Source organism: Rhinoraja longicauda, chromosome 32 (genome assembly GCF_053455715.1).
Source record: "Rhinoraja longicauda isolate Sanriku21f chromosome 32, sRhiLon1.1, whole genome shotgun sequence".
Taxonomy (NCBI): domain Eukaryota; kingdom Metazoa; phylum Chordata; class Chondrichthyes; order Rajiformes; family Arhynchobatidae; genus Rhinoraja; species Rhinoraja longicauda.
In genome coordinates, this window is record NC_135984.1 from 11,759,293 (window position 1) to 11,784,829 (window position 25,537).

The 25,537-nt window shown below is 42.1% G+C and overlaps 1 protein-coding gene across 1 annotated transcript in view; it reads left to right on the top strand.

Moving 5' to 3' along the window:
• cep164 (centrosomal protein 164) overlaps positions 1–25,537 on the top strand; it is a 161,332-nt gene that overhangs the window by 21,509 nt on the left and 114,286 nt on the right. The window contains exons 3-5 of the mRNA XM_078426641.1: positions 11,517–11,628; positions 14,523–14,724; positions 16,382–18,220. Of these exons, the coding sequence (XP_078282767.1) occupies positions 11,517–11,628; positions 14,523–14,724; positions 16,382–18,220 (2,153 nt within the window). The remainder of the gene's footprint in view (positions 1–11,516; positions 11,629–14,522; positions 14,725–16,381; positions 18,221–25,537) is intronic.

Sequence of the window (25,537 nt, forward strand, 5' to 3'; positions counted from 1 at the left end):
TTGCCGTGGCCTGGAATTCGTTTTCGTGTACCTGGACGACATTTTGGTGGTGAGCCGCTCGAGACAGGAGCATTTTGCCCATCTCTGCCAGCTATGCCAATGCCTTAGCGATCATGGGCTTGCCATCAACATCACCAAATGCCGTTTCGGGGTGGCATCCATCGAATTTCTGGGCCACCACGTGACCCCGCACGGAGCGCTGCCGCTCCCGAACAAGGTGGACGCGGTGCGCCATTTTCCACGCCCGACCACTGTGAAGGGCCTCCAGTAGTTCGTGGGAATGGTGGCCTTTTACCACCGATTTGTGCCGTCTGCAGCCCGGATCATGCGCCCGCTGTTCCACCTCATGGCGGGCAAGCGCAGGGAGGTCGAATGGACCGACGATGCGGTGGCGGCGTTCCAACACGCCAAGGAAGCCCTGGCTGCGGCCACGATGCTCGTACATCCACGGGTTGATGCACCAACCAGCCTGACGGTCGACGCTTCGGAAGTAGCGGTTGGGGCGGTGCTCGAACAGCACACGGATGGGTGTTGGAAGACTCTCGCTTTTTTCAGGAGGCACCTCAGCGGCGTACAGCGGAACTACAGTGCTTTTGACCGCGAGCTCCTTGCCCTTTACCTTGCGGTCCGCCACTTCCGCTATTTTCTAGAGGGGCGGACTTTCACCGCGTACACGGACCACAAGCCCCTCACCTTTGCTTTCGCCAAGGTTTCCGACCCGTGGTCAGCTCGCCAGCAGCGGCAGCTGGCTTTCATCTCGGAATACACTACCTCCATCCGTTTCATCGGGGGTAAAGACAACCGGGTGGCCGACGCCTTGTCTCGACCCGCGGTCCACACCGTCCTGCAAGTGGCCGATGGAATCGACTACTCAGCCCTGGCGGCGGCCCAGTTGTCCGATAATGGGATGTCCGCCTACCGTACCGCCGTTTCGGGCCTCAGGTTGGAGGACGTTCCCTGTGGCACTGGGAGCGCGACGCTGCTTTGCGATGTGTCCACCGGGCAGCCACGCCCAATCGCGCCTGTTGCCTGGCGACGCCGGGTGTTCGAGGTGCTCCACGGGCTGTCCCACCCTTCCATTCGGGCGACGACGACCCTCGTGGCTTCCCGTTTCGTTTGGCACGGGTTACGCAAGCAGGTTGGGCATTGGGCGCGCACCTGCATCCTGTGCCAAACCGCAAAGGTACAGTGGCATGTGCGTGCGCCGCTCCAGGAGTTCCCCGTCCCTCGCCACCGTTTTGAACACATCCATGTGGACATCGTGCGGCTGCTGCCGCCTTCTCGGGGTTTCACCTACCTCCTGACAATGGTGGACCGTTTCACGCGGTGGCCGGAGGCAGTTCCACTGCCGGACACGTGTGCCTCTACTTGTGCCCGTGCCTTGGCGGCAAATTGGATTGCCAGATTTGGGGTTCCGCTCGACATTACGTCCGACATTGGGCCACAATTCACCTCTGAGCTGTGGTCATCCATGGCCCAACTGCTGGGGGTTAACCTGCACCGCACCACAGCGTACCATCCGCAGGCGAACAGCCTGGTGGAGCGTTTCCACCGCCAGCTCAAGGCCGCTCTGAAGGCCCGGCTCGTTGGCCCGGACTGGGTTGACGCGTTGCCGTGGGTTTTACTGGGTGTCCGCACTGCCCCCAAGGAGGACTTGGCCACCTCCTTGGCGGAATTGGTGTACGGGGCTCCGCTGACGGTGCCCGGGGAGTTCGTTCCCTCCGCCCAGGGTCAGGCAGAACAGCCCTCGGCCGCCCTGCAACGCCTTCGGGACACGGTGGGCTCGCTGGCGCCAGTGCCGACGTCTCGCCACGGTTCGGTGCGGTCACATGTCCCTTCCGCCCTGCAGGACTGTCCTTTTGTTTTCCTGCGTCGGGATGCCCACCGGACACCCCTTCAACGGCCTTATGAGGGACCGTTCAAAGTGCTTGAGCGGGGCTCTGCCACCTTCGTGTTGGACATGGGGGGTCGTCCTGAGACGGTCTCTCTTTCGCGGCTGAAGCCGGCACACGTGGATGTTAGCCAGCCGGTTCTACTGGCGCAGCCTCGCCCTCGGGGTCGTCCCGCGTCCCGGCCCTTACCCCCGGAGTTCTCGCGGGTGCCTTCCCCTGGCGGGGTGGTTCCGGTTCCTGCGCCCGCCGTGGCGCGCACGCGGGCTGACCGTTTCGTCCGTCCCCCTGTCCGTTTCGTGCCTTCGGTTCTTGGGTGGGGGTCCTGTGGCGGCGCCCGGGGGCTAGGCCACTCCCTTGGTCATTCCACTCGGCACTCAGTGGACGGGAGGGATTAGGTCACTTCCTGGGTCAGTTCCCTTGGGTCAGGTGGTCTGGGACTATAAAAGGTTTTGGGTGTGTCCACTCACGAGTTCTTGAGTGCGGTGTTTGGTGCCTTAGGTGATAAAGTATATTAACTACTCACCTGGCGTCTGGCCTGATTACCGCGATGACCGCACCCACTACAATGTCACTGAGGTTGGTTTATAATTAGCGTCTGGTCTTGATTGATATTTAATGCACATATTGCTAGTACCTCTGCAGCCTTTGCAAAGATATACACTGATGAGCCAAAACATTATGACCACTGACAGGTGAAGTGAATTACATTGATTATCTTGTTACAATGGCACCTGTCAAGGGGTGGGATATATTGGGCAGCAAGTGAACGGTCAGTTCTTGAAGTTAATGGGTTGGATGCAAGAGAAATGGGCAGGAGTAAAGACCTAAGCGACTTTAACAAGGGTCAAATTGTTTTGGCCAGACGACTGGGTCAGAGCATCTCTGAAACGGCAAGGCACTGCATTCACCACTGCTGCTCCCGGTCAGCAGTGGTGAATACCTACAAACAGCAGTCCGAGGGGGGACAAACCACAAACCGGCGACAGGGTGTTGGGCGCCCAGGGCTCATCGATGCGTGAGGGCAACGAAGACTATCCCATCTGGTCCGAACCGACAGAAGGTCTACTGTAGCACGTCACGGAAAATTTTAATGGTGGTCACGGGAGGAATGTGTCATAATACACAGTGCATCGCAAGATTTTTGTAATTTTAATACTTGCTAGTTGAATTAATGGAAGATGATTGTAACCCTGTCTGCCCTGAAAAAGCCAAATGGGTGCACAGTTAAAACAGTTCAAGTTACTTCCTTGTCTCTGGGGAGATCAGGAGATAATTGTTGCTGATTTTTATCTGGACCGACTCAGGGACATCATCTCAAAGTAATGAACTTTTGTGCAGAAATATGTCAGACATTGACATAATTTGGGACCAGCTCCATTTTTCACATGGGAAGCCACAATAATTTTACTAGTAGATCATTCGATTGGGAAATGAATCTTTACTTTAGTACTTTACTTTTGACATATAGTGCAGAAACTGGCCCTTCGGCCCACACTGACCAGCAATTACCCCGAACACGAGCATTATCCTACACTAGAGACGATTTACAATTTTACCAAGGCCAATTAATCTACAAACTTGTGTGTATTTGGAGTGTAGGAAGAAGCTGGAGTATCCGGAGAAAACCCATGCGGTCACAGGCAGAATGTACAAACTCAGTACAGTTAGCCCTTGTGGTCAGAATCGAACCTGGGTCTCCGGCGCTCTAAAGCAGCGACTCTACCGCTGTGCCACTGTTTCGCCCTTAGAATCAGAGCCGAGAAGTCAAAATGGTTGAGAGCTTCAAGTTCTTTGGTATTAATATTACCAATAGTATTAATATTAGGAGACTGAGGAAATTCCTTGTTCGCCCTGCTCCTGTCCGGCAGAAAGTACAAAGGCTTGATAGTGCGCACCACCAGACTCGGGTGTCATCAGGCTTCTGAATAGTCAAACTGCAAGTGAGTGGGTCTGGACAATTAAAGGAGGAAAAAGCTTGTGGAACATTTCTATCCTTGCTGATGGTACTCAAGACAAGGCTGAAGCACATGCAACCACTGGAAAAATACCAAGCTCATGATCCATCTTGGTTTTCTCTTGAGATCTTCAACTTCACAGAATCTAGTCTTCAATCAAATTGATTCCTTCCAAGAAACCAACAGACCATTGCCACTGCAAAGTAAATGAGACCAAAGAATATCTTGTCTTCAGTTCTGAACGTTGATGATTTGGAACTATCTGAACTTCTATGTAATTGTTCCAGTAGTTGCAATACTGATATCTATTCATAATGTAGAAAGATACCCAGGTTTCTGCTATTCACAAAAACTGCCACCAGTCTGATCCAAAGCAGAAGGCACATGGGGACACCACAATTTACATGTTCCTTACCAAGTCATATGTTATACTAATTTGGAAATTTATCTTTTGTCCTTCATTGTCAAAGCATTTTAAAAATCAAACTTGCTCTCGTTCGATAATGTAGAAGTCCTTCAAGGGATCTACAGTGGTTTAGAACTCATTATCACCATTATTAATGATCAGGTATAGTCAGCAGTTGCTGACCTTGCACAGATCCTGAAAAATGAATAAATAAAAAAGCTTGAGGCTGTGAATTTTAAAAGAAACCTTAGCCATGCACGTGGAACAAGAATTGGATGAGCAGTCACATCAAACAGTCCTTGTTCCAAATGCACCATCCCCCAACTCTCTCTTCTGCATCGGGCTGCCTCCTGCAGACAGGCAGAACGTTGATCTCATTAACATCACCACTAACTTCAACCCTGCCCTCAAATTCACTTGGACTATGACACCTCTCTCCCCGTTCTTGATCTCTCTGTCTCCATCACCAGGCATGCGTGGTGGGGAGGGGGGGCTGACTATCCACTGGCATCTACATCAAACCTATCGACTTCTGCAGTTATCTGGACTACACTTCCTCCAACCTTGTCTGTTGCAAAGACGCTATCTCCTACTCTCAATTTCTCCACTGCATCTGCTCCCAATAAGAGGCTTTCCATTCTTGGACATCCGAGTTCTTTAGTAAACGGGATTTTCCACCCTCCCCGAAGCAGTTATAGATGGATCCCTCACGCACGTCTTCTCTGTGTCGCATAGTTCTGCTCTCGCTTCCCCTCCTCCCTGACAGAACAAGGATGGAGCTCCCCTGGCCCTTTCCTTTCATTCTACACCAGCCACCGCAACCAATACATCATCCTTTGACATTTCTGTCACGTGATCCCATGACCAGTCGCATCTTCCCACCCCATCCCGTTCTGCTTTCTGCAGAGACTGCTCCCTCTGCAACTCCTTGGTTCACTCATCCCTTCCCACCGAACCCCTCCCCCCCCCCGGACTTTTCACAGCAATCGCAAAAGATGTAACATCTGTCCCGAAACCACCTCTCTCACCTACATCCAGGGACCTCGGCAGTCCTTCCAGGTGGGACAGAGGTTCACGTATACCTCCCCGAACCTCATCTACTGCATCTGGTGTTCCCAAGGTGACCTCCTGTACATTGGTGAGACCGTGTAGACCCGCCGATCATTTTGCCGAATGCTAGATTGTTTCAGCATTGTTGCGATATTTCACCTTCTAGAACAGAACGCACCAATTCCAATCATTTTGATTTTATTCTTTTTTTTCCAGCATTGTAATTTCTGTTTTGAATTGCCTAGACCAAAAATACATAAAGTATTTTAAATGCAATTGCACGTACAGTTTATTTTTTTACTTGAAGAAGTTAAATTGTAGGTTAATTGGCTGGGTAAATGTAAAAATTGTCCCTAGTGGGTGTAGGATAGTGTTAATGTATGGGGATCGCTGGGCGGCACGGACTTGGAGGGCCGAAAAGGCCTGTTTCCGGCTGTATATATATGATGATATGATGATGATAACCAAAAAGGTTGACGAAGACGCAGCCATAGACATTGTCTATATGGACTTCAGCAAGACTTCTGATAAGTTTCTGCATAGTACACTGCTCTGGAAGGTTATGGGATCCAGAGAGAGCTAGCCAACTAGATAGTGAATTGGCTTAATGAAAGGAAGCAGAGGATGGTGGTGGAAGGATGTTTTTCGAACTGGACGTCGGTGACCAGTGATATGCCTCAGGAATTAGTGCGAGGCACATTGCTGTTTGTGGTTTATATCAACAATTTGGATGAGAATGTTCAAGACATGATATTGTCTTGAACATTCTTCTCCCTCATAATCTGTAATTACAAAAACGTCTGTCAAACACCTGATGTGTCTTTTTCTATGAAATGGTTATTCAAAATGGCAGCTAGGTTTGCAGCAGATAATTCAGAATTTATTGTTCAACTCCCAGTGGTGCAGTCGGGAACTAAATTAAGTAAATGACATTTTGCCTTGCAGATCAACGTTTGCAATTAAATGATCACTGGAGCAGCCACTAATAAGTTATGGCCTTCAAATAGTATTCTATTTTGAGTCAAAGGTAGACACTGAGTGCTGGAGTAACTCAGCGGGTCACACAGCATCTTTAGAGGAAAAGGATGTGTGACATTTTGGGTCTGGACCCTTCTTACCCGAAAAGTCTCCCATTCTTTTTCTCCAGTGATGCTGCCTGACCCACTGAGTTACTCCAGCACTTTGTGTTTATCTTTGGTATAAATCAGCAGCTGTAGTTCTCTGTTTCTACTTCGAGTCAAAATGGGCCTTAATGTTGTAGTTATGGTTAATCTGGCAAGAGCTGTGGCCCACTGAATGCAGAGTTGTACAGCAGATTTTATTTTCCCTACTTTACTGGTTCCATTTTCTTTTGAAAGCAATATTTAAATTCAAAATTATGAAGCAAAGAATTGGTGGAGGCATAGATGTGGAGGTAACACACCATTGCTGGAGGCTCTAACTGATATTAGCAATTTTCCTTATCATTATTCATTCTTGGACCAGACCCTGTAACCAAGAATGGGAGTGGAAAGGAAAAGAGAAATTGAAAAGGCTGAGCCATTTAAAAAAAAATTAATGCCAATGAACTGTAGCTGAATAAATGTAACTAATGATCTGATGGTACCGTTTCTGCACTGAAATGAATTCAAACTGTTCTCTGAATTTCACACTACACTTGCACTGATTATTCATGTTTATGATGACACATTTGTACAAGTGAAGCTTTCGTAATACCACAGCAAATCAGCTGAACTCTAATCCAATCTTTTCCAAGGCTGAGCCTTTACTACTTTTGTACTGCTGCTCTTTAACAGTCAGGCATAGGTTGACTTCATCAATGCTTCTTGCAACTTATCTTTGTAGATATTGTATCAGTTCTTGTATTTCTCAAACTAAATCATCTCTTGCTGCACATTAATATTTCCATAAAATTTAGAGAGAAAGCCAGGGGACAATGTTTGGTGCATTAATGGAAATAAATAGAGATTCTGTACATGTACCAACCCATTATAGACAATAGGTGCAGGAGGAGGCCATTCGGCCCTTCGAGCCAGCACCGCCATTCAATGTGATCATGGCTGATCATTCTCAATCAGTACCCCGTTCCTGCCTTCTCCCCATACCCCCTGACTCCGCTATCCTTAAGAGCTCTATCCAGCTCTCTCTTGAATGCATTCAGAGAATTGGCCTCCACTGCCTTCTGAGGCAGAGAATTCCACAGATTCACAACTCTCTGACTGAAAAGGTTTTTCCTCATCTCAGTTCTAAATGGCCTACCCCTTATTCTTAAACTGTGGCCCCTTGTTCTGGACTCCCCCAACATTGGGAACATGTTTCCTGCCTCTAACGTGTCCAACCCCTTAATAATCTTATACGTTTCGATAAGATCTCCTCTCATCCTTCTAAATTCCAGTGTATACAAGCCTGGTCGCTCCAGTCTTTCAACATATGAAAGTCCCGCCATTCCGGGAATTAACCTAATAAACCTACGCTGCACGCCCTCAATAGCAAGAATATCCTTCCTCAAATTTGGAGACCAAAACTGCACACAGTATTCCAGGTGCGATCTCACTAGGGCCCTGTACAACTGCAGAAGTCAAGTCAAGTCAAATTTATTTGTCACATACACATACACGATGTGCAGTGAAATGAAAGTGGCAATGCCTGCGGGTTGTGCACAAAAAAGAATTACAGTTACAGCATATAAATAAAGTTAATAAGTTACTATTAGTGTCGACAAAAATTTAGTCTCTGGGGTTATAAAAGTTGACAGTCCTGATGGCCTGTGGGAAGAAGCTCCGTCTCATCCTCTCCGTTTTCGCAGCGTGACAGCGGAGGCGTTTGCCTGATTGTAGCATCTGGAACAGTCCGTTACTGGGGTGGCAGTAGGACCTCTTTGCTCCTATACTCAACTCCCCTTGTTATGAAGGCCAACATTCCATTGGCTTTCTTCACTGCCTGCTGTACCTGCATGCTTCCTTTCAGTGACTGATGCACTAGGACACCAAGATCTCGTTGTATGCCCCCTGTTCCTAACTTGACACTATTCAGATAATAGACCATTCAGACATTCAAACATTGGCTGTGAAATGCTTTGGGATGCTATGAAGATGTGAAATTGGTTTAAAAAGAACGTCCTTCATGACCAATAATGATGTGTGAGCATTTTAAAAACAATATATATGAGTTCCTGATATTAACTGTTTGGGCATTGCCTTAATCTTGCCTTTAATTTAAATGTGCAGTGTTCTTAAAAATGTATAATGCTTCAACTTATTTATGTTTATTTTCCCCAGTAATATTTGCATTATCTTTTTAGAGAAGCAAACTTAACTAATGTTTACTGTGCCTTGCCTAGCTTTGGAACATTCCCAAGCACCTTACAAAAATTAGATACTTTCTAAACAAGTTACTTGTCAAAGAAATTGCCCATTTTAAGTCAGAACATGTGCAAGCCAAAATATTTTGTAATTAATTTGTCAACAAATATTTATAACTGATTTAACTTTATGTTACTGGTATTCCCAGCATTTCCTCGGGATTAGGTGAAGGGCAGTAGAGGGCAGTATTGTTCAAATAATGGTTAGACTTTAACTGCCTTACCAATAGTGATGTAATCGGCAGGATAAATCTTCACTCATGACAAAAATATGGTAATTTAATAAAAATGTGATTCATGTAGGATTGCTATAAATGAGTGCTTGATGGTTCGTATGGACGCTGTGTCGAAGGACTTATTTACATGTATCTTTCTATGGCATTTTTTAATATGTAAATATTTTTTTCTCTTCAAGAGAATGACTTCTTAGGAAATATTTATTCCCTTATTCACCCCCCCCCCCTTCTGTTCTGCTCATTGTAACATCAGCCAAAACATTATGACCACTGACAGGCGAAGTGAATAACAGTGGTTATCTGGTTACAGTGGTACCTGTCAAGGGGTGGGATATATTAGGCAGCAAGTGAACAGTCAGTTCTTGAAGTTGACGTGTTGGATGCAGGAGAAATGGGCAGGAGTAAAGACCTGAACGACTTTGACAAGGGCCAAATTGTTATGGCCAGACGACTGGCTCAGAGCATGTCTGAAATGGCAAGGCTTGTGGGGTGCTCCCGGTCAGCAGTGGTGAGTACCTACCGAAAGTGGTCCGAAGAGGGACAATCCACAAACCGGCGACAAGGTGTTGGGCGCTCAAGGCTCATCGATGCGCGAGGGCAACGAAGGCTATCCCATCTCGTCCGAACTGACGGAAGGTCTACTTTGGCACAAATCACAAAATATTTTAATGGTGGTCATGGGAGGAATGTGTCACAATACACAGTGCATCGCACCCTGCTGCGTATGGGGCTGCACACGGAGGACCAACGGCATATTAGACAGGTGGTCATAATGTTTTGGTTCATCCGGTCATAATGTTTTGGCTGATCGGTGTATGTTCTTGCAGTATATTTTGTATTATATTGCTTTTAATTGATTCGGACTGACAGTGGAAAGAAAGGGTGTGACATCATGAACAAGGTTTTTGGGGAAGTTTTTGTAAACCAAGAAATATAAACAAATTAAACCTATTTTTATGCCACAATTAGTAAATTAGTTTGTCACAGTTTGAATTTTAGTTTCACCATTTTATTTCTGTTTTCACACGAGGGATTAATATTCTTTTGTTTTGCATAACGGACCAATATACCGCTGTGATTTCCTGTAGTGAGAAATGGATTTTGCGTTTTCTTCTGCACAATAATGGCATAATCAGTAATGCGACTGTCAATAGATAGATTTCGTAGCGATGGTTAATTCGGACTGATGATGATTGTTGGAGTCTCTCGAGGGAATATGTGCTGCTTTGCGTTTGTTTGAAGACTACAGACGTTCCTGTGGTTCACAGTGTGAATCATGTGTGATGTATTCAGTCTCATCCAAGAGTGGAAATTTGCTATATATTTTAAAGTTTTGAATTGAAATAAAGTATAGGGTAGAACTTTCATTTTCAATTGGCTCCTCTGAGATCTATCAATATCCGGTCACATCCGAAAATGAATGTTCCATATGGTTGCTTTATTTTCAGTCCAGAATTCATTTTGGGCATAAAGCAGTGATGCGCAACATGCAAGCTGCAGATCACATCCAACAATGCTGGATGGTTGGTCTGGCATGCCTCAGTGAATAGTGAGAACCCATCTCTACCCAAGTACAGTGTTGGTGAGAATTCCAACATTCTAAATTTTAAAAGGAATTTTACCTCATAGTTACTTAATTTACATGTATAAAAACAAGTATATTTTTCCTTGACTCAAATATTTCAAGCCAACCCATTAATTAATTCAATCAATTTTACTTTTGTTCTCAATTGACACAAACTAGTTTCAATCTGACTTTGAAATTTTCTCATGTAGCAAGCGACTGTCTCTAGATGGAGCTGAAGACGTCAATATCATGGAAGTTCAAGGAATAATTGACACTGCTGATTGCATTATTAATTATTAATACACACTATTCCCATTTTAACCACTGATGCCTGAGTTATTGTAACAAGTTTAAATGGGAACCGTGTGCATTAAAATTGATAACCCTGCTCAAAGAAATGCTTTGACAGCTAGTAAAACCATGTCCCAGGCTTTGAATATCTGTGCATGTTTCTATTATTCATAAATATTTTAAAAAACACCTTTAAAACTATTTAAAATAGCACATTAAGGGTATATTTTTCAAAAAGACAGTTAAAACTGAAAACATTTACAACCAAAAAACCATTTAAATACATTTAATTCAACTCAAAATATAAATTTTATTTTCCCCTTTGGAGCAGTTGCTCTGCAGTGAAGTGCTTGGAGCTGCTAAATCTGTACTGGTACAATGCACAGCGGAAGTGCTGTGAAACAACAAAGTCAGTGAGTTTTCATGTTGTGTGAGTTGCCCTCAGAAATGATTTGGATTGTCAACCTGCCCCTCTTGCAAAAAAAATGTGAACATAACTGTCTTAAAGTTTTAGATGACTAAACAATGAAAGAAAGAAGGATAATATCGAGTAATCTTGGTAAATATTGATTCATATCATGACAGGTTGGAGATGAATGCATTAACTCTGAATGTTATCCTTTGGTCATTTGGAGACATCCAATTGCCATTGTGTCCCATCAGAGTTGACGATACTCAACATTCGTCAATGTGCATTGTGGTACCTCTATACTTTCACAAAAAATTATAACCTCTAAAATGTAACTTTTCTTTTTCAGAAATCCATGAATATGCCCGGGAGATTGGAATTGACCCTGAAACTGAAGCAGACTTAATGTGGTTAGCCAGGGAGGGCATAGTTGCACCTTTACCCCAGGAATGGAAACCTTGGTGAGATGGCAGTAGATTTCACAGTTCAGTAAGGTATAAGGATGCATATGAAATTTTAGTGGCCATTTGGGCCATTATTTATCTTTAATTGTGTTCAGAAGAACTTGATTCCTGTGTAGACCTATTCTATTTTGCTATCTTTTTGCCTCTAAAAGGCAAAGAGTGTACCACCTGACAAATATTATTCCATATGAATCGGGGTTATTTTGATATTTCATTTTATCTTTTTTGGTCATCCAATTTATACTTTACTATTCTATTGCAAATTATTGGATACAGTGCACTGTGCCAAAAAAAAATTTGAAGAATGTCTCATTGTAAAATATCTACTGTATGCATCATTTATTTTATCAGATCCTAACTAAACAATGCAATTTACAAAGTTCCGCAAGGTCACCTCCATTGAAAATATAAAGGGAGAGCTGCAGAGCAAAGAGTGAAAGTGGTTGGATGATGGGAGTTTGACAATGTTTCTAAATTGGGTGTGAATGCACTATGTATTTGACTGAAGGAAATAGAGTCCTACAGACCTTTTTTCAATGTCTATATTTTAACCAGTTTGTTAAAAAAAATGCATGTTACCTCAAACAAAAAGCAATGTGAAACAAATGTTGGCAGTCCAGGGTTCGCTTGGCAAAAAATAAAAACAGCTGCTGCCTGATGATTAAATGCCGGGTTGCACACAGGAGCCATTTATTCTTTTGTACACTCGGGGCTACCGACATTTATTGCTTAATTATAGGATTCTGCAAAGAGTAGGCAGTGTTTGTTTAATCATAAATGAACCATTATAAAGTTCAGTAGAGCCTACATAAAAATCAGCTTTAATAAGGTCATAATCCACTTAAGGAAAATTTGATCAAAAATGTGGTAGCTTTATATTGTGATGAATTGGTCTTCAATGACAATCCATTAAAGTTTGATCTAAAATATAAATTTCTATCGTGAATTAACTTTTAAAAGTGGTTGTGTTTCAATTAAATTAAATTTTTAATGAATTGTCATTAAGGATATCTTCCTCTGTCATCTTTTGTCAGGGAACTAGAAACACGCTGCTTGGCCAGTTAAGCTTTCTCAAAAATTATAGTCGTGGTTCTTCTCACTGAACTCAAGACTCTCAGCTTTTTCTGTTTGGATTAATGTTGTGATCAAGACCTTGCCAAGAGGAAATGGCATTAAGAAAGAATTCCACATTTCAGCCAATATCCTCTGACCTTTATTTCTGTACATGTGGAATTCACCTTGCTTTCAAACAATACCTGATAAATGTTCATGATTTTTTTGTCCTTTGTTAATGGCCATCTATGAATTAATAATCTTTGAGGAAATTTTTGTAACCTTGAAAGTATATTTTCCCCATTTCATTCGAATGGTACAATATGGTGCCTAAAATGTGGTGACTCTTGTGTACAGACTCAGTGTAGTCTACTGCACCATCTTACACTCTTATACTTAGCATGATTGTGCCTAATATATTAGCAGGATTATTACTGGACTATATGCAAAACAAGAATTTCACTGTACTTCGGTACATGTGACTATTGTTCTTGAATTCTATAAAGATATAGTTTCGCAACCAGTTTAAATTTTGCAACCAGTTGGAATGACCATTATCTATCTTTAAGTGTGTTCATTATTTTAAACTCTTGGGGATTACCTCAAATTAGCCAGGTCTTTCATTAAATTTCCTGTTCCTTGGAAATTTCCTGTCTGAGGAAATTATTTTTGTCTCGTTTGATGTAATGCTATGATGATAACAAGGATGAATGTTTGTAATCCTTGCTAACATTACAAAACATCTGAACTACTTCGGAGATACAATATTAAAACAGTTTGGTTTGAACTTGAGCTGTTGGTGCATCTGACCCAAATGTCGGTCAACTGTATTTGGTTGAGAGTAGCATGAAAACAGCAGCTATAGGGAAGGTGACAACGAGGCATACAAACAGTAAAATTAATCAGGAGGACAGTGAAACTAGTCGGAGAACTAGGATGGGTGGATGGGATAGAGAGAGAGGGAAATCAAGGGTTACTTGAAGTTAAAGAAATCAGTGTTCATACCGTTGGGTTGTAAGCTGCCCAAGCGAAATATGAGGTGCTTTTCCTCCAATTTGCATTTGGCCTCACTCTGACAGTGTAGGACAGAAAGGTCAGTATGGGAGGGAGAGGGAGTGTTTAGCAACCAGGTGTTGGCATTGGCCTAGGCGGACTGAGCGAAGGTGTTCAGCGAAGCAATCGCGAGTCTCAGTCTGAAGAAGGGTCTCGAACCGAAACATCATCCATTCCTTCTCTCCAGAGATACTGCCTGTCCTGCTGAGTTACTCCAGCATTTTATGTCTAACTTCGGTGTAAACCAGCATCTGCAGTTTCTTCCTCCACCTTCAAAATGTGTATCTGAAGCTCCCAATCTGTATTCTTTGTTAGAATCTTCCCGTCTTATTTATATTTTTCAGTACTATTTCTCAGAATAATCAATTTTGACTTTGAATTGTTAGATCACTTGAATGGAGTATCCTTTGAGATGTGTGTCACTATTTTCGCAGTTTAACTGTATATAATCTAATAAAAACTCATCTTATCCCGCTTGCTCTTCACCATTAATAAACAGAAAACTCTAAAAACTAAGATCTGTGATGCAAGATCTGTGAAAACAGGAACAGAGTTAATTTTTCAAAGAAATTATCTTTCATCAGCACTGATAAATGACCATCATCAACCTGAAATATTAACTCTGTATCCAGCATTCATATTTGCAGTATTTTGCTTTCAGATTTATTTTTATCAAGGATGTTTAGCATAATATATGTAGGAGCATAAGCAAGATTTATAATGGCTTTTTGGATATAATTTGAAAATAATATTTTTAAATGAATGTTTTACTTTTCTCGAGGTAGCCAAGACGTCACAGGTGATGTCTATTACTTTAATTTTGTATCGGGCCAGTCAACCTGGGACCATCCATGTGATGAGCAATACCGAAACCTGGTTTCTATGGAACGTGACAAACTGCACACTCTAGGTGGAAGCAAAAAGAAAGAAAAGAAAAAGAAGAAAGAGAAAAAAGAGAAGAAAGAAAAGGATCCACTTAAATCTACAGTAAGTTTTTCTACTCGGAGCAAAATGTAGTAATATAGAAATCCTATCTTTCTTACCTTTTTAAGCTTATTTTTCTTCTGAGGGCATTGATTCCTTTTGCATTTGGTTTGTTTTTCTGGCCACCATCTTGAGCAAATGCACATACGTGAGCTTTCGGAATAAATAAAAGCTAGTTATATGCCAGATTCATCCGCTATTCATACTTGCAAACTCATAGAATTATAATTTTGGAATAGGAACCCAGCAAATTGTGCCGTCCTGTCTTTCCCACCTCTAGGCACAATGACCAATCGTAGCTTGGCATTGACAGAAGTAATTTGGCACGGCCATGATTACACTTGTGGTGGGTAAATACCATTGTAACCATTTGGGCAGATTCTACTGTTACTCTTTTCCATCTTTTCTGTATCTGTACGTGTGTCTTGTTGCTATGGTTCAGCTCTTCATTGTATGTGGGATGAGCGATCTGCCACATTCTTTCTTAAGGCTCTTTTGATGCACTAAAGTTTTATGTAATTTCTGGTTCTGGTTGATTACTGCGCAAACACCTCATAGGTGGTTATCTCGCGCATTGAAATCTACTTGTAGTTATTATGCATCATATTTTTAAATGTTCTTCAGCATTTACTGCAACTATTTCAGCTACCACTAGCACTCGAGTAATTTCCATAGTGATTAACTTAACCATTAATTTCCAGAATGTCAGGACACACTTGTTTTTTCATTGAAGAAATCTTACAAAATTTGGTGTAAATATTATCGTACCATTTGGGATAAATTATGTCATAAAGTATGAGAAAAATGTTGTGTGGGGCTTTTTCACATTTGTACATTAATGCAAGTGTTACAATATGGTTTTTAAATATTTAAAACGTGTTGAACTGTAAGAGCTTGAAAACAAGCTTGTTAAAAAAGTATATTTTTGTATTCAGATCGGAAATATGAAAATACGTTTTATGAATGGGGTAAGAAACAGTGAAAGGAAAAATAATCTTTTCGTAGGAAGGGACTAACATTAATGATGTTTAAATAGTATGGATAGTTTGCATTTCCTTGCACATCTGTTAGGTTTATGTGCTTGAATCATATACTTTTAAAATACAATACACATGGGATAAGTAAACTCAGTAACATGCATTAGTGATGTGTCCAGCTTTTCTCCACTTCGTAACCTGGAACATTATTGTACACCATCCTATTATTTCAAATGATTTTCACATTCTTTAGGGTTACACACACAAGCATAGTTTGTTCAGAAGGTAGACACAAAATGCAGGAGTAACTCAGCGGATCAGATAGCATCTGGGGAGAGAAGGAATGGGTCAGGCAGCATCTCGGGAGAGAAGGAATGGATGTCAGGCAGCATCTCGGGAGAGAAGGAATGGGTCATCTCTACGAGATGCTGCCTGACCTGCTGAGTTACTCCAGCTTTGTCTACCTTCGATTTTAATCAGCATCTGCAGTTTTTTCCTACATGGTTTGTTCAGGTCCACTTACAGTGTGGGAGGGCACGGAGTGCTGCAAAGAATATTAGTATTCTCATCAAAAGAATAATATCGTGGAAGATTTAGAATTATTCCCATGTGGGAAAATATTTTAAATACATCCTAGGTAAACTTCACTTTGTCTTCAAGCCTTTTTTTTATCCTTTGTTTAGGGAAGCCCGTTAGAAGCAGGAATACTTCCTTCGCCATCTTACTGTAGTGTAGCTTGCTCCTCTCATGATCCACTCCATCATTTTACAAGTATTGAGTATTTGCACAATACTCAGTCTGAGGACACAGACCAAATAGAGGGTAGTGCCTCGCAGCCATCTGTGAAGCCAATACAATTCAATAAATGTATAGCCGGTAATTTGCTGAATAATCTACAACCTCTAAAAAGGGAAAGCGGTCATCGAAAAATATTTTCAGATGTTGAGAAAATTCTAGGAAGAGCTCTCCCTTTTGGTCATAAACTTCTAGCTCATGATCTGTACAGACCAGAAGAAGCCAGAACGGCCGCTGAGGCAGGTAGACGCTTGAGTTCGTTTGAATCCAGTACAGATGGAGTAATCTTGGGACATTTAACAAATAAAGAACCAGCTAACATACCAAAGAAGCCAATAGAATATAAAGCTGCTGAACCTCTACTGTCTCACAACAATAGAAATTCATTTGCACTTGAGGAGCAGGTAATTATATTCAGTGACACAGAAAATAAGAAATGTTCAATTGAAAATCTGCAGGAAGGTAATTCAGTTCGGAATAATCAGCCTATTGATGAGATGCCACAAAGTAATATAGAAGAAAACCAGCGTACTGAATACTTGCCAGAGTGCAGTGAAGGGTTTGTAGTATTGCCGGTTTGTGAAACGGAAAATTATTTTTGCTTTCGTGCTGATAATCAAATAATACCAACTTTTGATGTTGAGGACCAGAAAATGATGCCAAAGGTGCAAGCTAATCAATGCAAAATTAATATGGTAATATGTGACCCCTGCATGCCCGATACTAAAGCTGTAGAAAATGGACAAAGCATGGAATTATTTGCAAATGTAGGATCAGTAAATGCCACCCTTAAGCCATTTAGCCACTTAAGTGAAGTCTTAACTGCAGGAACTTCTTGTGAAGTCTTAACTGCAGGAACTTCTTCTCAAGAAGACAACATTAAGAGAATAGTGGGCAATCTTAAAATTCCTGAAGCCAATATTTGTGAAATCGTTAGCAAAAAAATGACTGAGAAAGGGCAGGTAAACTCTCCTAACCAGTTTAATGCTGAAATTTGTTTGAAAAATAATGAGCCAAAGACAGACAGACATGGTCTAAATGACATCACTGAACAGACTGAAGATTTTAAGTCAGAGAAAAATATCTCATTGAACAACATAGATGTTTCTAACCCTTGTATTGATCAGACCTTGAACCATTCAGACAAAGAAATAGACTCAATGCCCACTTCATATTCATCACTGAAACAAAATCTTGCTATTGCATATGATAACTGGCGTAAAATTCCATCTCGCAAGAAATGTGGAGAGTCATCCTATTCGGAGGAACAGAGATTTTACCAGGAAATACTTCAAAAAGTTAAAGCAAACCGAGAAAATAAAGAAGACTTTTCTGAAATTGCAGAGCAAATGACAAAAGGACAAACTCCTAATGTATACACAAAACAAAATGGAGGTACAGCTGATGGCTTTGATTCATTTGTTTACAATGATGAGAATCAACCCATTCTTTTACCTACTTCACACTGTGAAGAAGAAATTATTAGAATAGATCATGGAGTAGCGGGATCAATGGAAGAGCTGCAGGAAGCAGTTGAATATTCTGGGTCTGAAGAAGTAGCCTTGCAGAACCTCCAATTTTACCACCAGCCTGGGCAGATTGTCCCAGCATTGGCAGAACCAGAAAAACCTGATAGGAATGCTGATCAAGAGGCATGTAACACTGCTAACTGGAGTGTTAGAACTGAGGAGCAACACAAAGAGGGTAATGGAGAGACAGCAGAGACGGTAAGTAAGACAATTTGTGCCTAAAGATAGCCGAGAGTCGTTAAATGATAAAATCAGGCTTTCCTGTATATTAGGCGCAGAGAAGTGTGCAGTTCATGGAAGTAGTTATGAAGTGAGCATTGATAGCATCAGCCTTATGTGGGTGACAAGCACTTACAAGTGCAGTTGCCTTGGGTTAGGTGATAGTAGTGCCATTTTTGAGACAAGACCATGTAACATTGCATGGCATTTGATGAAATAGTCTGTTTTCCAGTGATAAAGCATCATTCTGTGTATTGATTTCAAGTTTGTTCTGAAAGCAGTCACAAATGAGCACATTCTTCCCAGTCCAATAAATTAATATTTGTTAATCATCTCTTAATTTGCTCACACTTTTATTTTTTTGTCCTTAGTGATGCTGGGGCTCTACCCTCAACAGTTTTATATATTTTTTAAAGTGGAATTAGACAATAGGATTTGTATGCGGTATTTAAACTAAACCTAGTAATTTGACTAAGGATCAGTGTAATTCAACATTAGGGTCTTAAGCATTCTGATTTACCCTAGATTTTGAGTGCCAGTAATCTGCAAATCTGTGTTCACAATCTAATTTGATTCCTTGAATCTTCCATCTGCTGTGAAGCCAGGTTAGCAGACGCATCCTTGTTAATAATAATACATTTGTCTTCTAGGAGTATCTATATATATTACTAAAACTTGTTTGTTTGATTGTTTGTACCCGAAATACAGCCAAAACGGTACATGATAGCGCAACAATTTTAGGCCCACCTTACTCACCATTGTCATGCAGTTCAAATGGTTGTTATATTTTAAAAATTATTTACTTTTTAAACTTTAATAAGCCCCTTTTCCACTTGCTCTGCCTGTCAACTGCGCCTGTGCAGTAATACCTCCGTGTTTGACGTCACAATGGGAACCCAACATGTCCACGCCTGCGCAGTTGTGGCCCGTTGATCTAATACTTACGTACAATGGCCACCGGATCCACGCTTGCGCTCAAAGCATGCTGGATGTCCGCATGGGCTTCTTCCCGCTCAAAGCAATGGCCATCGCTGTCGAGCTGCCGCTGCAGGAAAGGTTTGCACCCTACAGGTCCACGAGTCGCTCTGGACGCCACAATGGCCGCCTGGGGCCGGGGTGAGTGGCTCCCTCTCCCTCCTCGCCCACCTCAGGCCCCGGAGGAGACTCCCCGGTCGGCAACCGGTCCACGGGTTGTCAGTTGGGGGAGGGTTTCCGGGCCTGCAGGAGAGGTTTGAACCCAACGGGGGTTGCCGGGCCTGCAGGAGAGTTTTGGACCCAACGGGGGTTGCCGGGCCTGCAGGAGAGGTTTGGACCCAACGGGGGTTTCCGGGCCTGCAGGAGAGGTTTGGACCCAACGGGGGTTGCCGGGCCTGCAGGAGAGGTTTGGACCCAACGGGGGTTGCCGGGCCTGCAGGAGAGGTTTGGACCCAACGGGGGTTTCCGGGCCTGCAGGAGAGGTTTGGACCCAATGGGGGTTGCCGGGCCTGCAGGAGAGGTTTGGACCCAACGGGGGTTGCCGGGCCTGCAGGAGAGGTTTGGACCCAACGGGGGTTGCCGGGCCTGCAGGAGAGGTTTGAACCCAACGGGGGTTGCCGGGCCTGCAGGAGAGGTTTGGACCCAACGGGGATTGCCGGGCCTGCAGGAGAGGTTTGGACCCAACGGGGGTTGCCGGGCCTGCAGGAGAGGTTTGGACCCAACGGGGGTTGCCGGGCCTGCAGGAGAGGTTTGGACCCAACGGGGGTTGCCGGGCCTGCAGGGGAGGCTTGGACCCAACGGGGGTTTCCGGGCCTGCAGGAGAGGTTTGGACCCAACGGGGGTTGCCGGGCCTGCAGGAGAGGTTTGGACCCAACGGGGGTTGCCGGGCCTGCAGGAGAGGTTTGGACCCAACGGGGGTTGCCGGGCCTGCAGGGGAGGTTTGGACCCAACGGGGGTTGCCGGGCCTGCAGGAGAGGTTTGGACCCAACGGGTCCCCGCCCACCTAGTGCTAGTTAAAACTGTTGTTTTGCCAACAATGGTTCATTCCTATTTACCTCTGCAAGTTATTGACCATTTAAACTGGATTTTTTTGTCACGTCATCATGGTTTCATTTTGCAGCTCTATATATCAAAAACAAAACAAGTTTTCGTTAAAAAAAATCTTTTTAAAGAATGTGAAATGTGAGTTTTTGAGGTTGCAATGAACTGATTTTACAATGTTAGTGTCGCATTCTCACTGTAGACTGCAGCAATGAATTTTCTTTCTCCTTTTTCAATTTAGTTGCATCTTAAATTATACATTAAACATTGAGAATCTAAACTCTACATTTATAATTGCTCAATGGAGTTGCTATCATTTTTTTTAAAGTTCTGATTTTTTTTTTAAGAATATTGATGCCAAATTAAACTAAAGGAATTTATTCGGGATTCAGACCCTTCCTGCTGTAGATACACATTGACAGCATTAAATTTTCCACAAAACAAATTTCTGCTTCAATGCTGCATCTTGCTCTCAGCTCAGAAGAATACTCTGATTGCAGAAATATGTTATTTCTGTTCCCAGTCTGCTTTATGCTTGGATACCTGTCCTTGAAAGACCAGATCACATTGGTGCGATTTTAAAAATCATTTCTCAACTTCTGAATTATTGATATAAATTTTGCTGGAAATTTGTTTGATGCTCACAAGCTCATAAGTTTAAAAAAAAATCTTTGAGTAAGACATCAAATTTATTCCTCTACCCCCTTCCCTTTGCTTTCATTTTACTTCACGTTTTGAGGAATGAAAGATTATTGCAGTAGATATGAAAGGCAGAGCACGATAAAGTGCCAAAAGCAATTCCACTAAACTCGAATCTCCCAATCCATTTCAGGAATCCCTCACTTTTACAGTTTCTTTCTCTTTTAATATATTTCCCTCGTATCCAGCAAAGTATTTACCCTAGGCATTGAAAGAATTGATGTGAAATACCTCATTGATGCATGTCATTCTGTGCATACACATTCACCCTGTTATGATATGACCGACCTACTTATTAGGGTATTTTACATGTGATTGGCAGCAGAGGCTGTGATTTAAAGCTCTGTATTATTCACAGTTGAAAATATGAATTCTTTTTTGTTTCATTTCTGAACATTAATATTGAACTCGAGGGATAAAAGGCAACTTGCTGGAAATTGTTAGTAATCTGATAACATTTTGGCTGTAGACAGACGAATGTTCATTTGTTTTTTGGTCCACAGGCCATGCATGACTTACCAAATAGTTGAATCCATTTTATGTCTTAGAAAATAATCTAACTGCTGGAGGAGCTCAGCGGGTCAAGCACCAGTGGAGGCAAGAAGATGGTCAGTGTTCTGGGATGAGATCCTGCATCAGGTCAAGATAATATTTCTGCAGTCCTGATGCAGCATTTCAACACAAAACTCATCCCTTTGGTTCCACAGATGCAGCTTAACCTGCTAAATTCTTCTAGTAGTTCTCAAACTTCAAGTAGTTCTTGCTTTCTCTCTCTCCACCCCCTTCCTCTTCCCAGTTCTCCAACCAGTCTTGCTGTCTCCGACTATATTTTATCTCTGTTTGCTTTGTTGTACATTCTCCCAACTAACAATTCTACATTTTCCTTGATCTACATTCCCTTGGAATTGTTTTCACACCTTACACTTCCTTATCTTTACACTTTCTTATCTATGTACCGCCCACTCCACTGACATCAGTCTGAAGAAGGTGTCTCGACCCAATACATCACCCATTTCTACTGCATTTTGTGTCAATCTTTGATTTAAACCAGCATCCGTGGTTCTTTCCTACACATTTTTATCTCTTCCAGTAGTTTGTATGTTTATTGCTCCAGATTCAGGCATCGGCAGTCTCTTGACTGCAAATACTATTTATAAAATCCAAATTTCAGACATTTGGAATGTTTTTCTTTAGCTGTTTTTCAAAAAATTAAAATTAAAGATAAAGCTGGTTTAACAGTGCTGTTTTGTGCTAAGGAAAGCAGAACACATTTATGCAGCACCTTTCATGTAGCAAAAGTGATCTCTTTTGGTGAAGTGTTAAATTCCAGTGCAGTGATTAAATCATGCAATCGTTTTTTTCACTCCATGTCAGGCTTAAATGTTGAATTTAACTGTTTACATGCAAAAGCTCTGACTTTGCAGTAGTAATGACAGTTAAGGATATATGTAATCATTGGTATTAACAAATAAACCGGACAACAGCTTCCACTGACTATGACTGCTTTGTTATATGCAGGCAGTGTCTCTCTAAACAGTTACATTTGAGCACATGAAGGATAAAAAGTCATAATTGCCTACTGGTTCTCCTTAAATATAGAGGTAGAATTGTAATTGTAATGTCTTCATTACTGGCAATCACCTTTCTGGCAGTACACTTTCACATTTATAATTATGAAAACATGTTCCTCATAAATTTATTTTTGCAATTTATTTTGCAAGTTTTTAAAACTTTTTCTCCTTTATCTCAATCATGTCCCAAATTCACCTCATTTATTGGCTTCTGCAGGAGATTGCACTTAAATAAACATGCTTATGTACATTGGGTTAAAAACTTGTTTTCAACTGTTTGTGCTCAACCTACAATATGCACAAAATGAGTTTCTGCAACTCTGTTGTTTAGACTTAAATAGAAACAATTTTAGAATTGGAGCACAACATACATGTGTTTCGACATTGTGAATTCAGCACTGATGCCAAGCCCAAATGTTTGCTGCTGTGCGACTTGGTAAAGACTCTTGAATCCATGCTTGTCCTATTTGCTAGGTTTTCTTAGCTGAGTGAGCCATGATGTTGGTTATAATTGCAGGAAGTCACAACGCAAAAATCCACCATGCTTTGTTAAAGTGCCTGTACTTTTTGTTCATTGGTATGAAGAGAAAAAACAATTGTTTTTTAAAAATGTATTCTATTCATCCAAAGAAGTTCTTATTTTTCTATTTGAGGCTGGTTTAAAATAATTACGGCTGTATTCACACCCAGTACTGAAGTGGAAATGCGAAGATGAACAGTACTTTAGTTTTTCAGCAAAGGGTCCCTGCTACCTATATATTTTCGACATTCAGAATCATGGAAGAGAAATAACCATTTCCTCCAACTGGGCCATCTTCCATCCCAAATGATGCTCTCTTCCACTTTTTGAGTAGAAGGTGCAAATGGCAGCTGAAGTGCAAAAACAGATTGTAGGAAATCCAAAATAAACCACTATAAACACACACCAGGTCAGTGAGCATCTTTGAAGAAGACATTTCAGAGGCAAAGCCTATGCCAGGACTGTGTGGGAAGCAACTGACCCGCTGAGTTACTCCAGCACTTTGTGTCTTTCTTTGATATAAATCAACATTTGCAGTTGCTTCCTACGTCACCTATCAATTCCCAGGCTTTGTCTCACCCCCACCTCTCCTTTCCAACCTTCTCCTCCCCACCACAATCAGTCTGAAGAAGGGTCCTGACCCGAAATGTTACCCATCCTTTTTCTCCAGAGATGCTGCCTGACCCGCTGAGTTACTCCAGCACTTTGCGTCTTATCATTGCCAGAAATGGCCCAAACAGATAATGTGTTTCATCGTGTTCATTCAAGGCCAATTCAGAGTCTCGGAACAGTTGCTGAATTTGAACATGGTTAGTATTCCAAATAGTTGCTGCATTGAATGGAATTACTTTGTAGATGTACTGTGAGTTTAAAATTCTGAAAGGATTATTGTAGGGGAACAGGGCCGTGGTGAAATGGTAAAAACCTTAACCTTGAAAACATAGACAATTTAATAATAATTTAAAATCATCTTGTTAGAGTTGCTGAGCAGTTGACTTTCTGATGAGTAAATGCAATTTTTGCTGAATTCCTAGTAATGCTATTGTAGATTCACTGAATTTTAAGATCTTCTTTTGGTTACAATTATAGAGCAATGTAAACAGTTGTAACTTTCCTGTTTCTAAATTGAGTTGTGCATTGAGTTCCTACAGCAGTTTGTTTCTATTCCAGATTCCAACATCTGTAAATTTCTGATATTGCTCTCATTTTCTGGATTTAATTTATTATCCACCCTAAGCCAAATGTTTAAAGTGATTTTTTAAAAAAAGACAAATGTGAATTGTCAAAATTGACTCAAATTCCTGATGTTCTCATCAGGAATTTGTAGACCAAGGACCACTACATTTTGCTTCTTTTTAATAAACCAATCTGGACCGCAAAGGTCAATGTATTTGATCAAACTCCTTTCACGGGTTCCTAGTGTTCCACCAAGAGGAATTGTTGATGACCTACCTACTGCCCTGCACCAGTGGGAATGAGGAAACAGGACTGGAAGTGCTGTTCCAGTCTTTGGACTTTCCTCCTCTTTCTTCCATGAACACTGTTCATGTTAGAGCTTTTGTGAGAAAATGTTGGCAGCCTCTTCAATCTTGTAGGATGTGAACAGCATTACAGCTGAGCTCATTCCCACCTATAATAAAAATGGGAATTGACACTTTTTATGACTTTAGTTTGGGTACATTAAAATTGCAACAGCCAGCTGTGGCTCTTCAATCCACATGGAATATTAATTTTAGTGTGACAATAACAAGCTGGTCAGCACTACAAGTACTTGTTAATAACGTAGGAAATCACCCACAGTGCTTCACAGAGGCATAATAGGACAAAACTGCCAACAGGCAAAGACGCAAGAAAGATGAAGAGATTCAGGGAAGAATTTAGGATCTTTGCACCTAAATGCTTGGACAATCCCTCCTCCTTTCTACCATCTTTATACATGGGAAATTATGTCTCACGATTTGAGTTTTTTGTAGAGGTTACAGAGGATTGATGAGTTTGGGGAAGTAGACATGTCTATTTGGACTTTAGCATGCATGGTCTTTGACAAGGTTCCACATGTTGTGTTGGTCTGGAAGATCACATGGGATTCAGCACCAACTAGCCAATGGAACACAAAATTGACAAGAGATAGTCTTGTGTTGTGGAAACAGCCCTGCATTGGCCAACATGTCCCGCCTACCTGCATATGGTTCATATCCTTCTAAACCTGTCTTATCCATGTAACTTGTCAATAGGGGTCTAAAGTAGCAGTGAGGGGTTGTTTTTCAAATTGGTGTTCTGTGATCAGTGGTGTGCTGCAGGGATCGGTGCTGGGTCTATTATTGTTCATCATCCATATTAACGATTTGGATGAGAGTCTAGTTGGCACGGTCTAGTTTGTGGATGGCACTAAAATTTGTGGTATAGTGGACAAGTCAACCATACCGTTATACCAAACTCCACAATTAGACATTGGTAGCAAGAGGACTGGAGAGCAAGTTCTGCTTGTAG